Source organism: Thermobia domestica, chromosome 8 (genome assembly GCF_964235325.1).
Source record: "Thermobia domestica chromosome 8, izTheDome1.hap1.1, whole genome shotgun sequence".
Lineage (NCBI taxonomy): Eukaryota > Metazoa > Arthropoda > Insecta > Zygentoma > Lepismatidae > Thermobia > Thermobia domestica.
Window position 1 is genome coordinate 93,460,956 of NC_137461.1, and position 14,006 is coordinate 93,474,961.

Sequence of the window (14,006 nt, forward strand, 5' to 3'; positions counted from 1 at the left end):
CCCAAGAGTATGAAACATTTACTTTATTTTTCACCTACATTCAGAGCTTTTTTCTTTAAATTTCTTTGGGAGCCTCCAAGATAATGTTACTTTTATTTTATTTATTTTTAATCTACATTCAGTTTTTTCTTTAAACTTCTTTCGTGTGCCAAAGAGAGTGAGGCCCGAAGCTTATAGTATGTTTAGCTTATACGGAAATTCAGCACTGATTAGCTTTATGAGACAGATATTTCTGTTGTTTCATCCGTTATTTGGTGTAATATTGATTGACAATTAATGCGTTTACATTTAGGGAAGGCGTGGATTATAAACCTTGACGGCCCTTGTACGGCTCATGCTAACAAGGTTCCTTAGTAATTATTTTTACCTACCGTCGGGGGCCCCTATAAAGTGGGGCCCGGGGCGAGGGCACCGCTCGCCCCGCCCTTACGCCGCCACTGTATATATGTAATAGAGACTAGTAAATACAATGTATCAAAGTACATTATCACTCTAAATATCAATCACTGACTCTTAGAATTAAGTTTACACTATATAAGTATTTGCTGCTTTTTAGTTCATTTTATGTGAGCTGGGTTAAATTTAGAGGAAATATATTTTTTTGTGTGGAACCTAATATGAAATTCTGCTTTTTGTCTTTGTATGTCAAATTTTGGCCTTATATCTACTATACTCTATTACAATGTTGATCATTTCATTCTGAAAATTCCTGATAATATATAAGAAATACAGGGTGTCCGAGAAGTCCTTCCCTGATTACAGAACTTGATAACTCAGGCTAGAAATAAGATAGAAATATGAAACTGGTGTTGAATTGTTTACAAACTATAAAAGTTTTGGTCACATCAGTACACTTCCACATGAGCACCCTTGGTAGCACGTAGCACATCTAGGCGATATTCAATTTCCATCCACACATTAGCCAACATCACTGGAGGGATCGATGCAACGACTGTGGTTATTCGTTGCTGCAGGGTTTCAAGATCTGGTACACGTGTCCAACAGCTTGGCCTCCACGCTCTCCTGACATAACCCCATTAGACTTCTTTTTATGGGGTTATGTCAAGGATGAGGTCTACCGAACACGTGTACCAGATCTTGAAACCCTGCAGCAACGAATAACCACAGTCGTTGCATCGATCCCTCCAGTGATGTTGGCTAATGTGTGGATGGAAATTGAATATCGCCTAGATGTGCTACGTGCTACCAAGGGTGCTCATGTGGAAGTGTACTGATGTGACCAAAACTTTTATAGTTTGTAAACAATTCAACACCAGTTTCATATTTCTATCTTATTTCTAGCCTGAGTTATCAATTTCTTTAATCAGGGAAGGACTTCTCGGACACCCTGTATGTCCAAAAGTATTGGTATTGGCAGTATCGACCTCTTCAGTATCGGTATCGGTGAAAAAGTTGTGTCGGTACATCTCTAGGTAACACACCTTGTCCTCAGAGGCAAAGAAATCAATCACTGTTTCCGAGTTCTGCTGGTTGGTGAAGCATTGTGATTTCAGGAAGTTGGGCATGGATTGAAACAAATAGTAATCCGTAAGAGTAAGGTCTGGAATATATGCTGGATGTGGATCAGTTTGATACCATAAAGTTCATAATTTTTGTTTGTTTGTTTATTGTTTTTCGAGTCAAAGGTGATTTTGCGTTTCATCTCTGTAGGATATTTTTGGCGTAGTTGTGAGTTGAGGATATTTGTAAAACAACATACATCTGCTCCATCTGTTCGTAATAGAGGTCGACATTGATAGTAGCAAACGAACGTTAGGAACGAACTCGAAGTGGATTACTACCTAGCAGTACCACCACACAAAAAGCATGACTTTATGCTCGAAACAGCCGTTTGATAACCGGTTCTGGAAGTTGACCCTTGCTCAAGCACTGTTTCTACAAAGTCGGCTTTCAGGAAAACCCACGTTTCGTCGCATGCACATCACGAATATCTTGCAGCAGTTATCGGTCCACACACACTCTCCTCTGGGCCTGAGCTGAGATCACAACTCATGTAAAACAATGCGGCATCTCCTGATGGTTTTCCCAAGTTCACTAAGATAACGCACTACAGTAGACCAGTACACGCTGAATTGTTTGACAATCGTTGTGTGCTAGTGATTTTTTTCTCAGTGGCGTATGTCATAACCTCTGAATCCTGGAGTTGATCTTCGACATTTTTAGAACCTGCAAGTGTTGTCTGAAATCAACGGGTTGTAGTGTTTCACTGCACTTCATTTCGCATGACAACTGTTGTGGCTTGCTGCTGCAGTGTTCTGTTAAGAGTTCGGATTCATGCACTAGACGTTCCTGTATAAGACGTTGTTAAACACTCGTCGTCACTGCCACTAAAAACTGACTGAAGATACTCAGAGTGGGGGCTTCCGAGTTAAATAGTCCGCTTGACACACTACCTCGTGGCCCAGTTTGACTTGCACTTAAGGTCGATCACGGCGTGTACACGCTCTTGCTGTTTGGGTTATGGAAATATTGCAAGACTTATCACTTACTCGTGTAATTTAAACACTGTCCTTTACAGTATTATTAAACTACGTAGAATCTGATCATTGCTTCTATTTTGTAAGATAACGAACAGCCTCTTATCTGTAATCTACTCACTCCAAATTTACATTCATCAACCTGCAACCTCATTTTTCTGTTGTTTATTTAAATACTGTATTTTAAAAATTACTTTTAATAAATGTTTCCTTAATTTCTCATGGGAATGTACTTGATACCATTCAGTTACTTTTGTTAATAATCATCATATTTAGCCCATAAGGCACAATCACCGCGGGTATTAAAAAAAAAATACAATTTTTGTGTAACCTATATCCAGAAAGTTCGGTGAATGTGTATATTTCGAACGGATTGTTTTACCTGAACCAGCAATTGTTGTATTTCAAAGTAATCCCCGTTGATGGTAATCCACTTCTGGGAACGGCAGTACAAGTCCTGGGAACTCCTGGCGTACTCGTCTTGGGATGGCCCCCAGCTGGGTCATAATATACGTTGGATGTCAGAAAACCTCTGGTCATTCATGGCTGATTTCAATTTAAGGAACCAGTCCGGAGGAGACAAGGCTGGGGAGTAGGATGAGGAATTGAGTGAACAACAAAAACCCTGTTGGCCAAGAACTGCTGCATCAGAATGGCAGTAAGTGGCCCAGCATCATCGTGAAACACGGTTCAATCAACTTGCTTGGTGTCTGGGGCGTACCCGCTTGATTCGCTGATGTTCCAAGTTTGAAACAGAACAGCATATTTTCGCTGCTCTATTTTTTGTTTCCACCGCGCGCACTACACCTTCACTCTACAATGTACTGTTAACACACGATAAGCAACTCGCAGCGCCTCGCTCGGAAACTTGTTCAGATATGTCGTTGGCTGTCTGGCGCGCGATGCGACTGTGGCGCAGTCTTACGACCGCGAGCAGAATGACGTCATTCACCGAACTTCGTGGACAAAGGTTGCATTATTCCCGAAAGGTAAATTGCCTTCATTGGCGAGGTTTTGTTTCTTGATAAACTTCATTATTGTATTAACAGAATCTATATTTAATATTAAAAATTTTTTTACTTACTTATGTATCCATCGGTAACAATGGCAATGACGGTTAGTCATCATCTTCAGTTCAAATTCTTTTGTATTGCTCATGAATGAGCATCACATTTGGTGTTCATGTATTCCTTTATGAATAGTGCAAAAGATATATTGGGTGCTCAGTGTTCAAATAAATCCATTTCAAAAGTTGTTAGCCATTCAAAATAATAACAAATAAATATTCTTTGATTACAAAAAGTACTAGTGGGAGTGAAATCGAGTATTCACTATTCGGAATTGAATATCATGGTAAGATTTGAGTATCTGGTCACTGACATAATTTGCCAGTTACTTTTCCAGCAACCATCAAATGTACAAATAAGCAACATTGAAGTAGGACGAAGGACACCTAGAATTATGCTACGTTAACCCGTCAAGATTTTATTTCCATAGTAAAGACGCACAAACATAGTTGAAGAAGGACATTGTAATTTTGTTTCTATGTTGAAGGAGATTTACTGACAATGTAATTCTTCAAGCAACAGAACAATTTCTACCGAAGATTATGACAAACCGTTATTGAAACGTTCACGGTCTAGATTGTCATTGATACTGATGGGTGCTGTGCTATCAATAGCAAAGTGCTCATCGAAGCAAGAAAGTTAAAACGTTTCTTTTATTAAGTTTTCCCAACTAATTTTGGTGAAAAGGACGCTAGTTGGAAACAGTGAGATCCATCTTATCGTTAACCCCGACTTGGAGACGACAAAATTAACTTTAATTTTATATGTGTGTGTGCGTAGAACAATAACTCTTTGTTCGAAAAGTTGCTGAGAGACTTTTTCTACTTCAGTTACCGTGAGAACGAAAATTAGTGTCACCCCAATTACCTAAGTGACATCTAAACTAATTTTTGATTTGATCATTTTTGGTCATTGACCAACAGTGGACTGTTATATTGGGTGAGTGATTACTAATCACGTGACCCACGGTGACCAGAAGAGGTGCAAATCAGTCGGACGACGAACATCGAAACCTCCGTCACGGAAGAAACTCGGGCGAAGCGATTGGGGCAACGAACATTGAAACCTCCACAAGGAGAGGATGTGTAGAGCCCGAAAAACGAATAGTGGACGATTAAGTTAAGTGGTTTAGCCGAACGACAGATTAAGATGAACATTATTTTGTGGTTTTAAATATGTTATTTGTGATTGTACGAAAAGTCTCTCTCTTGGTCATCAGGTAGAAGACACTTGTCAGTGGTCTTAGAGTGCAAAGAATTTTTGTTGGAAGAATACCAAATCGTCAGAGGACCATTTTACATCTCAACAGGATACGTTATTCTAGGGAATTTTACCTGGATGAAGCTGTAAGTAAAGTGCCAATTTTGTTCTGCGACAGCGACAGGAATATTCAGTGGATTATCTCTCGCGAGAGCTATGTTTCTTCAATTGTGTTAAAATCTAAGATCATTCAAATAGCTAGCACGCCTACTACGAATCTGTTAAGAAAAACAAAAAGTAAAATTCATTACACACATTATTTTGTGAATAAGCCACTTGCGCCGAAAGTTTAATTTACATATTTTGGTTTAATCGATCTTTAAGTAAAGAAAAGATGATGATTTTAGTTAGGACAACAGGGTTTATTTAATATTTTCACGGGCGTATAAGTAGTTCCTGTTGTAAAATGTCAATGTATTTCTTATTGTGTTCTGATATGCATGCGAGATTACTTAACTAAAGCAGTTATAGAAATATGAAATGTAGATAATTTTCAGATTGAAATATGATCATTTAAATGTATATGTTACCGGTGTAATCATTTAACATTGAATCTGACAATCCTTCGTACCGCGAGGACGTAGGTTGTGGTACGTGCTTCTGATAATTTGCAGGAGCAGTGAGCTCTCTCTCGCACCAAGTCCAAAAGGTAAAAAAGAGGACTTATAGTGTTAATTATTACACACAGATAGCTCGAACACGACCGACCACGTTGCGTACCAACTCTCACTCCAATTCTCCCAAGTTTGAGTGACAGTTGGCAAAGCATGTTATGTATCTTGGTGGAAGGAGATGATTGGGAGGTTTACACGTTAATGTATATTGGTTATTGAGTGCAAGGATAAATAGAAGCGACCTTTCACACCAGCGATAACAGCTGCTTAAGTAGAAGCTTTGTTGATGATCAATTTTATTTGCCTTATAGAACAATAATGTAGGAACTGAACAAAAAAAGATGTACTGAAATAAGAAAACTGTGTATTTGGACCAGCATACAATATTTTAGGACAATTTTATTGCACTATTTTTTTTCAGCATATATATATATAAATCACATTTTTATACGAACCTTGCCTAACATTTGCTGTTTTAAAACAAAAAACACCTTGTTCTTACGAACTAATTCTTGAAAGTTAAACTGAAAATATTCAATAAATGCCATAACTATTTATTTTACTGGTAGGTAGGTTCACTTTTCAGGGGGAATGTTTTTTTTTTTTCTCCTTTTGTTTTTTTACAACAAAACTAACATATTCTAAACAAAACAACACATTTTGCTGGAATATACACATTATTATATTATAATGTCAATCTTTTCAGGGCACTATTAAGTTTATATATATGTACATTTTATATTTGCAAAAAGAAATGCTGATATACGTATAATATTTGATACGAGAATATGCCAGTAACAACTGTCATAAGTCTTAATTACTACAAACTATATGCATATAACAATATAATTAAATTTTGTCACTGTAAACCAAAATGTTTCATATACTTATAATGCGAAAGCATTATATATATATATATTAAGAAGGGAACTTCAGTGTTCCCCACAAACGGCACTTACATCAGTTTTCTTCATCCCAGCAATTTATACAGACTAGATGTGCACATATTGGATATCCTCATCTGTAAAAAAATATATATCTAAACCAAAACTTTCCTCATAAGACTTTATTATGAAACGAACCACGATCGAAATGAACTTTAATAGAGAGGTGCAAAACAACACGTACTCAAGAAATAACAAGACAAAGGTACTGAATTTGAATAACACATAATTAGGATCTACAACTGTAATTGTACCTGCATTTTACTTTATAAACACGTGCTAACTATACTTAATCAATGTGTATCGACAGAAATTGAATGTGAAGACACAATGTTGGGATGTCTTTTGTATAACTTTTTAGGTGATAAACGTCTATCGCTTTTTCCTGCATATTTCTTGAAAAACACTGTACTTGAAACTTCTGTTAACTAACAAATGTTCATAAAATTGTTAAGTACAGGGCTTCCAGATAATTAAAATTATCGGCTGACGTAGTATTTTTGACCATTCAGATTATACAGATACCAGTAAAAGTACACATAGGCCCATACTTGTTCTCTTATGAAATGCTTGGATATGGCCATTTTGAGAATAGTGTTTAGTAACGTATATAGTCCGCGTCACCCGAATCGGTGTGTGGCATTAGCCAATAAGCTCGCAGTGCGTTGTTACTAAACCTTAAGGGAGGAATCTTAATCATTCAAAATTGTCCACAAATATTAACAAAGTCAATTATGAATGATTCGATTTCTCCCTGAAGATTTAGTAACAGCGCACTGCGAGCTTACTGGCTGATGCCACACGCCAATTCGAGTGACGCGGACTATAGTAGATTAGGATCTTTCTAAGTCGAAGAAAATCGTACATAAATTGGTACATTTCGTTATTAGTATGAAGAACGAGTTGGAGAGGTAAAGAAGGCGTATGAACTTTTGCTGGCGTCCGGACATGCATTCATTGTAATCTTAAAGCAAAAAAGCTTTAACATTTTTACTTTACACTCTCCACGCACACACCGAAAGTCAAACTGCCAATTGTAGCACTATAAATTGAATTTACACTAGATGATATCAATTAAGAAATACAAATTCTGTTTCTCCGGAAATAAATCGTTAAGTACGATAGATATTTAAAACTGCACTACCTTTATTTCCATTTTTATCTTCACTACTTCTAAAAAACAATCTATGTAACAAAATGTGATATTTACAATTTGGTTCATATAGCCGTCAATAAAATTGTTAATACTTTTCAATGCTGTAAAGTTCAGAAATTTCATATCTTTTAGATGATATATTCCTCTGAGAATATGCCTAAAAGTATTGAATTCTGTCAATATATAATTTAAGGAGTATAATGTTTTCATTATCACATTTAAAACTGTTGTAATCCTCACTGTTATATTTATATACAATTGTATAATTGTGAGAATTGTATCATTTACACTTTTTGAATTATAATCAATTACCTACACGTTACGATAAATTACTTTAAAAAAAAAATGTGAAGTTTGCAGCTGTTCTGAAGGTGACTTAAGCTCGGCTTTAAAAAATACAATAACTTTTGTAATTATTAATGATGTATAATATTTCTTCCAGATAATTTTCTATATAGGAATAGTCGCCACCAAAAGTAATTTCCATATACAGATTCTTCCTCTAAAACTTCACATGAATTAACTAATATAGTGTAACCTGGAGAAAAACTTTTATTCTCCAGTTACTGGCAGCGAAAAATTGTATATTGGAATACCTACTTTTGCTAGCAATTGTACAAAAAACTTATACGTAAGTCTCTCCTCAAACAAATTCTTCCAACGAAGAAACTGGACTTCTTAAGGCGAGTACACCTCAAGAGAGAACAGATCTTTAATTATATTAAGAGCTTCAATGCAAAACCAAAACAATCTTTTCTATTATTTTTTTCACACTTCGTTACTTAAAACAAGTAATCAAGATAATGATATTTTAGGTATTCACAGCACACAAAATACCAAAGTTGAAAGCTGTGACAATATTTAGTGCTTTCAATAACATTGCTCTAATTGTTTTTCTTCATTTTAAATCAAAATAATTTGAGCTGTACGAATAAAACAACTGGTAAATTCCACTTGGAAAGAAAAGAAGCTTTGTACAGTTTTGTTCCGGTCAAAATTCAATTTAGAAATTTCACATGATAAAAATTGCATTTTGAATTTTTTTTTTAAACAGTCTTAGTAAGTTTCGAGGCATATTCACAACGGATATTATGAGCGATGACAAATATCAAAATCAGTCTTTTTAATTTCTTCCCTCTTAACATTAACGTAGGTGAAAAATATAAATTGTAACACAATTACAATTTTTCCGTGTATTAACATCTAACATAGATATTGTTTTTTTAGCCATTGTTCATTTTATTTAACGCTTACACCTAGGAATTAAAGAAGAAACAATAGTAATTTTTTTCATAACACGCATTTCAACAGATGCTTCATCAATCTTGGCACAATGCATCTTTCTAGAATGATTATTGTTTAATTATTGTAATTTTTTAACGAAAAAAAGCTCCATAAAGTTTTATCATCTGATGGTCATAATGATCAGTACTTGTAAACAAATTCTAAGGCTTGAAATATCGTTCTGGTTCGAACTGGTTTGTTAGTATTCAGAATAACGGATACAAACAACCGAAATTATGGCAATGAAACGGGAAAGATTTCTATTAAAAACATGAACAGGGCCCGGACAGAACCGAGATTTTGCTTTATTTCGAACATTTGTTGTGCACATACACAAATTCGTGTCAGTAACTATGTAAATATACGCATAAAATATTTCTTTACTTATAAAATAGTTTTTACTACGAAAATCGTTTAGCTAAGTTTCTAAACAACTGTTGAGCTTCAAACGTAGTGAAATAACCATGCCATTTATTTCAAAACTTTAGTTACCTGCTTCTAGTTTTCATTATTTCACCAATGGGATCCGTCAATCTTTCTTTCGTAGTTTTAAGTCAATTCTACGTTTAGACAAGAAAGTTTTTCACTAAATCTGTTTACTATTTGAAAAATTTCAGATACACGATTTACTCCTTTAACAATAAATGTACGCATTTATCTGTATCACTTAAGATCCGCTTTTAATTACGCATTCGTTATGTTAAATTTAATATTGTTACATTAAGATGTGTTGCACATACAGCAATACTTATATATAAGTGAATATTAAATATATATATATATGTATATAACAATAAGAAATAACACTTGAAATAGTTCGTAAATAATTGCTGGAAAGACTCAATTTGCAAATAAAGAGAACAAATAACACTGTTTAGATTTAGCACGATAAATATATTTTACACATGTTTCTACACTAATATGATACATATATAAGGCAAAAAGGAAACTTTACTCATGTGAAGGAATGCATGTGTGTATATATAAAGTGAACCGCACTCTACATAAAGTTCAGACAAATGTGATCCTTCGAACGGGCAAACAATTTGTTGTTGCATACTCAACATCTTACATCAATTTGCTGGTAGTTTACATCAAAAATACATAGTACTCACTAGCACACATACCACGATGCCTTGTTTTGCTTTTCTTTGTTTGATAAAGACCTTTTGAAAAACAAAATGCTTTCTAAGCAAACTGAATATGTGTTTAGCCTTATACACACACATATACACTCCTCCACACACATGTTTATATATTATATATTACAAATATGTATATAACAAAATCGAACTTCGAACTCTCGTCTTTGATAGAGACTGGTATTACGTTTCACTTAAGAAAGGAAAATAGCATACAGTATTATATTGCTTCCTAGAGAGGAAAAAAAGAAACTTCTTATCACTCAAGTTATTTTGTACTTCGAACTACCGTATGTTCCGCATATCAAAATCACCACCAAACCTTCACAAAATCGAACCCACTCAGACAATACAAAAATATATAACTTCTCTATACTCGATCTAAAAAAAGCAGTGTTTCCCAACAATATGGTATCATACCGGATATGTTTCATTTAAATAAACTGGATTCTACAGCGTTTGTGATAACATTTAATAATGTATCTATATATTCACACACACACAAAAAAAAACGCACTTTTAAATATTTGAAGTGTTACCACAGATTTTTCATTGATTAGGTCTAATATTGGCTTACTATTACGTATACATTTTTCAATTTCACTGTTAACATATATACATATCAGTGCACACCCTCAAAAGAAAAAACACATTGTTTTTTGATCCACCTTTGTAGTATTGTAACAAAGTAAACCACCACAATGCTGCAAAGAATTGTGATTTAAATCATTGCAAATATTTTTTTGCTGCTGTATCAAACAATTAGCCTTTTTAACAAGTGTGTTATTTATATAATGTTAATGTGCATTTAGCCTTTTGTTTGGTACTAGAATTGTGAAGAAACAAAACACAATGACATATTTCACGAAAAAAGTAAACAACTTAACTGAAATTTGAGTTTCAGGAGAATGTGGTACTTCTACATCATAATGCTTTTCTTGACATTTACACAAAATATCCTGATGGGAAACACTGCACTGTAATGGAAAAATTCTACTTCGCTTCCGTTACTGAAAAATAAAGCGTACAAGTAAAACGATCTAAACTGTATATAAGCTGCCAACAAAAACAAAAAAGTGCATCTTAAAAACAGTGCCGCTTTAGGATTCTGGCTTCCTACGAATTGTACACTACGAACGGAGATTTACATACAACTTATTTATACGACTATTCTTACGTCTTGGAAAATACAGAAAAAAGTTAGTAATCAGAATTATGAAGTTACATTTGACCTATCTTATTATATATACTACAGTCATGTATGGTTTAGAAACCAGCTTGGTTATCTTACATTAATGTTTGTCTTTTTCGTCTATTGCTGGCGTTTGTACTGTGCGTTTTTATCACTGACACAACTATATTATAGGTAGGATAGAGGATAACGCTATCGCAGCCTTAGTTGGAGCGTGAACTACGTCTATTTCACTATCAAACAGAATATCAACTCCTATCCATGATATTTATTTACTCTCATACATTGCACAGAGAACATTTCATGAGTGTGTAGTATTGTGAAATTTCCGCGCGAGTTCTTCGTTAACTTCGTCCCATGTTGTTATTTCGTTGCTACGCTAATTAGTGTATTTCAGCAGGTGTTCAGTATCGACGTTATGAACTCTTAACAAAACGGTTCAATATAAAATAGGTAAAACCAGTATCTCTTTTATGAGTGATACACAACCAGCTTCAACTCAGACTACGGGATTTAAGTAGAGATTTTTTTTTCCTTTAAGACAATAGCCACCCTACGTTTCATTTGTAAATATATTCTTGCAAAACAATGCAAAGATCATGACTTTTTTACACGTAAAATGGAATTATATGGGCGCTGTTCTTGAAATTCTATTATATTCAATATGCAGATTATTTTCTTTATAAAATACTAACAGGATCTGAATTGTTTATAATTCTAGAATACGAAGAATTAAAGTTACCTTTAACCCTCTAAATTTCTGCTTACCAACTTTTTTCTGTAATATTTCCAGACGTCTAATGCTTCCATGCCTAAAACGCAACTAAAAGCTTTAGCGAAACTAAAGCAAACGAAACGACTGAGAATCAAGGAATGTAGAGGACATCTTCACTATCAAGCACGATAGTAGGTATCTGGAAGAACGCAGAGAGCTTAACAACTCCCGGGGCCACAGGACGGCTATAAACCACACAAAGGATCGTAGCACGCTGTGGAGAAATTGATAAGGATACATTATATCTGTACACAAGAGAAAATATCAAGTGACAGGAAATCAGTCATTGATACTTAGATACAAATATCTTTTACTTTTACACAGTGTTTGATAACGACGATTTCTCGGGACTACCTAGACGCCTTCCGTCCATTCTCTTGTGTCGCTCTTCTTCGAGCAATCTGCTTTTGATGCTCGTATTCAAAATCATCCTCTGTCAAATTCAGACGATGGATCTACATTTAAAAAAAGAAAACAAAAATTTACTTTTTTAGATTACGAATAAATACACAGGTTTGGCTTAAAGATGCTACTGGATACACATTATAAATACTTACCTCTACGCGTTCTAAAAATGTGTCGAAATCTACAAATAGTTTCGTCGAACCACTGTCGACTTCCTCAGTGTAAATGAAAAACTAAACCGCTTAATCCGTCACATCGCGTGCATGGCTGCATCCAACCAAAAGAAGGAAAAATATGTAACAAATAGAATGAATGCATCCTTAATACATTATACATAGAGAAAATGTTTACCTTGATTTTTTCAACTGAAGAAAAATGGACATACGATCAAACATGAACAAAAAGCATTCACTTCAGAAGGAAGGACGGTTGTGTGTGACGAATTTTAATGTGGCTCATTATTTTTTACATTATTTTGTGTGATATTTAATAATTTCATTTTATTTTCCACAACGAGCACAGAGATAAAAAAAATTCTTTATTCAATTGTTTTTTCTTACATTTTAGTGTATTTGTTGAGAAAAACTATTAGCAATGTTTACTTGTACGAATAACTTGTTTGCAGGGCTGGATTAACCCATCTGGAGAGAAAATATGTGGCCCCTGCTGACTTCAACTAATACATTTCTGTGAAAGTACAGTAGGAAAGTTATGGGAATATGTTTTATATTTTTGGTCATATTTTGTTTTATGATGATGATTGTATCTTCATTATTATTTTTTTAGATAGCCAGCTGAGATTTTGATCAGAATGGAGGCCCGTGGCTATAGTCCCCCTAAGCGCCTCCCTTAATCCTGCCCTGCTTGTTTGCACGTGATTAATAGCTCGTATGCATTTGTTTTCACATATTTCTGTACTGTCATTGATCACTTTGTATCAGACATTACTTCCTTTATTTATTTTGGTTGTCACAGCAAGCAACATTCCACGCCAAATACTTTGGCGCCTATCATGTAATCAAACAAAACACTGTTCTTTCTGCTCTCATAATTTTTCTTTGACTGTAGTCTTCCGGCACAGTTTTGTAGCAGTTAACGTGTAATCATATTGCACATACACATACATACCACACACGGCCATTTGTATACCTATACCAATTTTGAACTAGTTTTATATGATCGATAGTTAACAATTAAATTCTTCAAACTGAAGTGTTTACAAATGGTTATTAAAATAACAGAAACACCTGAAAAATGCAACTTATCAGATTAATATGGTGTTGGACCATCTTTCGACCTCAGAACAACTTTCATGCAACGTGGAATCGAGTCAGAGAGGTCGCGAATTGTAGCAAGTGGAATATTATTCAATTCCGCGTGCAGGCATCACCCAGTTCCGTGAGTTAGGATGGAGGGAAAATCTGTGCCTGATTCTTGTCTCCCAAACGGACCGCAGATGTTCAATTATGTATAACCCTTTCGGACCCAGAGCATTTTTAGCGTTTTCCTACATTTTCAGTTAGTGACTTATTCTCAAAAACTATTTACCCGATTGATATGGTTAAGGCCTTGTTTTTTTTTTAGAAGAGTAATGTGGCTATTTTTTGGTGTAAGTTACATTGCAGTGTTGCCAAGGGGAGGGAAATTACTGAGAGAAATGTAGGGGTGA

At 34.8% G+C, this 14,006-nt stretch overlaps 1 protein-coding gene across 2 annotated transcripts in view; it reads right to left on the reverse strand.

Annotated features, from left to right (window-relative positions):
• Positions 1-5,786: 5,786 nt before the first annotated feature.
• The window catches only part of wkd (TBC1 domain family member whacked), a 37,564-nt gene continuing 29,344 nt past the window's right edge, over positions 5,787-14,006 (reverse strand). For both annotated transcript variants that reach the window (XM_081768758.1, XM_081768759.1), the window contains exon 9: positions 5,787-12,387. In XM_081768758.1, the coding sequence (XP_081624884.1) occupies positions 12,283-12,387 (105 nt within the window). In that variant the 3' untranslated portion in view covers positions 5,787-12,282. The remainder of the gene's footprint in view (positions 12,388-14,006) is intronic.